Source organism: Corticium candelabrum, unplaced genomic scaffold (assembly GCF_963422355.1).
Source record: "Corticium candelabrum unplaced genomic scaffold, ooCorCand1.1 SCAFFOLD_120, whole genome shotgun sequence".
NCBI lineage: Eukaryota > Metazoa > Porifera > Homoscleromorpha > Homosclerophorida > Plakinidae > Corticium > Corticium candelabrum.
Window position 1 is genome coordinate 1 of NW_026912741.1, and position 4,000 is coordinate 4,000.

Below are 4,000 nucleotides of genomic sequence, written 5' to 3' on the forward strand. Positions count from 1 at the left end.
CTTTAACTGTTCCTGCAGATTCTGTAGTTCAAGACCACGCAATTCATTACTTGCCGTACAGTTGAAAGGCAGTTTTAAAAAGAGTGCAATGTTCTACCGTTCACATTAAACGCTGCTACTCCTGTCGGAGCAGCGATACAACATGCCCCTCTGAGTAGAGAACGGAAGCATCCGATAAGATACGACTTACCGGTACCAGCCGTTCCACATATGACACATTGAATTGGATCCGGCGACAAACCCTGGTTAAGTTTTCGAAATGGCATTTGACTATGTCATATGCAACTCGCTGATTGTCTAGTAAGAAATGAGGATTACAGTCGCTCAGGTCAACGTTCTGATCAACTACACCGTGTTCAGATTTATTACGAGCAATAAATGTTATGGCTTTCTGGGCATCAGGAAAATTAAAATTCAGCATCTAACTGACACAATACCATCCAGTCTTCTACTGCGTGCCATCTATTATTGCACGTACCATTTTCCTCAACATCGCAGGGTGCTAGATTGTCACTATCGATTTCTACTTCGTCTCGATCTGTTGCCCTTTCAACGTCCTGACCAAAACAAATCCGACGAGTCAAGTTGTCAGTTCGATTCGATTAACCATATCCTTCAGTTCTTCCACGCTCAGATGGTTTTCACCAATTCTTTGCTTGACAAACACACGGCCTGTCTCGAGAGCTCGCCATCTCATCATGGTGTTCAGTGCAAAGTAACGAAATCTGGGATGCTGCACAAACCGTCCATCACGATAGCGAATGAGATGCTTCGAGTACTGACCGAGCGTTAGCCGTCGCTGTCTCGGCGCCAGATACTCACCAGCACCCGTCGGAAACAGAGTAGGAAACGCTCTGCTCCAGTTACCTTCCGAATTAAACTCGTCGATCAACTGATTGGTAATAGCGGGCCAACCGACGAAATTAGCCATCGGCTGATCATTCTTTACAATCTGATCAGATATGGCTGAATGAGCATGCGCGATAAGTGCAGTACACGTACGGGCACCTTCATTCACCGAATCGTGAATGATATCGTTCTCACACTTACGCGTACCTAGCTGCGGAAGCACTGTTCGCTGCAGTGGCAAGTCCTCATCATAAGACGAGCCTTTTTGCTAAGATTGCTCGTCTACGTTAGCGTCATCGTTAGGGTCTAGTCTGGCTAGGTCATCGTCCTCAATCACTTGCAAATCGGACAACGTACCGTCTTCTGGCAACGAGTCTACAACGTCGTAGTTTATGGCTACGTTAGAATAGTAATGTTTATTGCGTATGAGCCAACGAAGAGCTTCCAATACTACAGCACGTTGAGCTACTTGTACCTTGGAAAGTCTTCAGAACGTTCTGTTCTGGTCGCTTGTCTCAAACGCTTCCTTATCTTCGCAAAGTTGGGACGCTAATGAATGCTCACCAGCGATTGGTCACTGGTCATTATGCGCGGAATTGTTACGTCAGGCCATTGCTTAGGCGTTGGATTGTTACGTCACCTACGTTTCGCATCCCAAAACGATTGCTGATTGGCTCAAAAAAATCCCCGAGCGTGACACACGCTTAAAAACAAACATAGTTACAAACAAACATAGATATGTAGCGACATACCAATAGACAGACCGAATTCAGCCCGTTTAGAGTGAGCTTCTCGCGATCGAAGCAGTCCACCACTTAATGTGGTGTCCTTCTATTACGCTCGTAGCTTAACTAATAATGATCATCCGTTTGTCAAATGAAATATCGTATATAATTTTAAAGGTTACATTATTTTGGCTGCAACTGCTAAAATAACAGCAATCTATAACTTCAACAACAAATATATACATCTAAGCAAATCGATGTTTCTACCGCCTTGCAGAACATATTAATGTTGAGTTTGATCAGAGACCACAGTGTCAGTCACGTGTACAATAAACATACAATGCAATGTAACTTAATCACATGATGAACTACGATTTTGTCAAATTGACAAGACATTAGGTCATGTGTATAGTCGTCGTCAATTTTTGTCATACCAAACGTACAGTAATCGGAGAGTTGATTGTAAGAAGTTGTTGCAAGCGCTAAATATATGGAAAGTTCCAAGTCTAATTCACGTCACATTAATGTACAAAATGCTTGCCTGGACATAAAATCTTATCAGAAAGCAAATTCTTAGGTAAATGTCTCACATCGACAATAACGTTCTTAGTTACACCATCACACAAGAACGAGTTTAAACTGCGTGACACCTACAAAGACTAGATTATTTCATTATATTAATATTCCCTAATTTAGCAAAATACCACAGTTAAAGGGAGGGTGACATGCAAAAATCGCTACCTATTTTATAACTTAGAAACGTTGCTTTGCCAGTCAAATAAATGCATGAATTTTTTAGAATTTCTAGCTAATGTTCTAAGGGTTAAAACGAGGGTTCTTTTGGCTATTATTTGGCTCCGCCTTTCATCTTCCGGCAATTTTGAGGCGTGTCCGTCGTGACATCACGAGTTGAACGGAAACTGCTCGCGCAGAAGTAAATCAGGTCTACAATGGTGAAGCGATGTGTTGCGGCTGGCTGTTCTAACTCACACAGCGACCAAGTCAGCTTGTTTTCTTTCCCACAAGACCCAGTTCTTCGAAAGCGATGGACAGAAGCAGTACAGAGGACTAGAGACAAATGGAATGAGCCTTCACGGTATTCGGTTCTATGCAGCGACCACTTTACAGAGGACTGTTTTGAAACCGATCATCTTTTGGCCTCATCGTTTGGCATCGCCAGGCGAGCACGCCTGAAGCCAGACGTCGTTCCAACGCATTTTGTCAGAGCGAATTTGAGAACAGGCGCCTCTGGATCGTCAGCTATGTCTTTGGAACGAACACGGAAACGAACGTCCACTGGCGGTGAGAGTGAGTTGACAAGCAAGAGGGGAGCATATGACAAGAGACAAAGAGCTAGGGTATGTAGCTATTGTGTAACGTCGTATTGACAATTGATAGAAGTGTTGCATTGTGAATGCACCTCAACGTGTGATTTGCAGTAGGCGTGTTGCTAGAAGTGTGGTTAGTAGCCTTAGGCTTGAAGTGTGAACACAACGGCGAGGCTTCGCTGCAGTTTAGACTGATTTTTATGCGTTTACTTTGCAGCTTCTACAGGAAATTGTCAGCACTCCAAAGCACCTGTGGAAAGAGAAACAGAAATGGAATCTACTTGGCAAGACAGTGAAGACAATGAGAGTGAGAAGAGTGCAACTCATGCAGATATTGGTGTACAGGCAGTATGCCTACAGGATATTCCACGCAGATCCACAGTAAATGTCAGAGTTCAAATAAAGCCAAAAACTGTCTCCAGGGGTGAGTGACAGGAGTTTGATTACTGACTAACAACTTGTGCGAATGTACCTACAAATTAGAGAATTACACATGCATGCATGTACTAAGTTTTGGAGTCAACAATAAATTCTAAAACTACTTACTCCTGTGGAGTTTCATCTTCATCATCATGACCATGCTCCTGCCGATATTGAAAGTACGCTGTTTGAAGGACCCACACATTCAGGCAGACTGGTTCAAATTTTTCGTGCTCTGTGATACACTTGCATGATGTTACACTTTCTTCCAGTTTCCTTTCAATGTTGTCATACTCGCAACAGCACACACATTCGTCTACTGTAGGCATAACTTCGCACTGTCCACAGCTGCACCTTCATTTCAACACAACTATTTGTACTCGAGGTTGCACGTGAAAGGTATGACGTCATGCAGCTGTATATCAGGACCCTAAAAGGTATACATCATTTTTCTGCCCTGACCAGACATGATATTGCTATAAGTGAATCATGATTGGCTACTAAAGGTAAAGATAAGCTTGTCAAACGATTCCTGTACTCTCTGGTTTCCTGGTGTACGGCCACGTGACGACAGACGTCAAGTGTAAACACTCGCAAAAACAAGCGGAAAGCGATCACAAAGCTACTGCAATCATGCTTACCAGTCTAAATTCTGAAGTCTTTCATCGTTTTGCGTGC

At 43.2% G+C, this 4,000-nt stretch overlaps 1 protein-coding gene across 1 annotated transcript; it reads left to right on the forward strand.

Moving 5' to 3' along the window:
- Positions 1–2,524: 2,524 nt before the first annotated feature.
- On the forward strand, positions 2,525–3,412 carry LOC134198040 (THAP domain-containing protein 10-like). The gene is made up of 2 exons (XM_062667380.1): positions 2,525–2,932; positions 3,120–3,412. Exons 1-2 carry the CDS (start codon positions 2,525–2,527, stop codon positions 3,285–3,287), a joined length of 576 nt encoding a protein of 191 aa, XP_062523364.1. The 3' UTR covers positions 3,288–3,412.
- Positions 3,413–4,000: the final 588 nt, after the last annotated feature.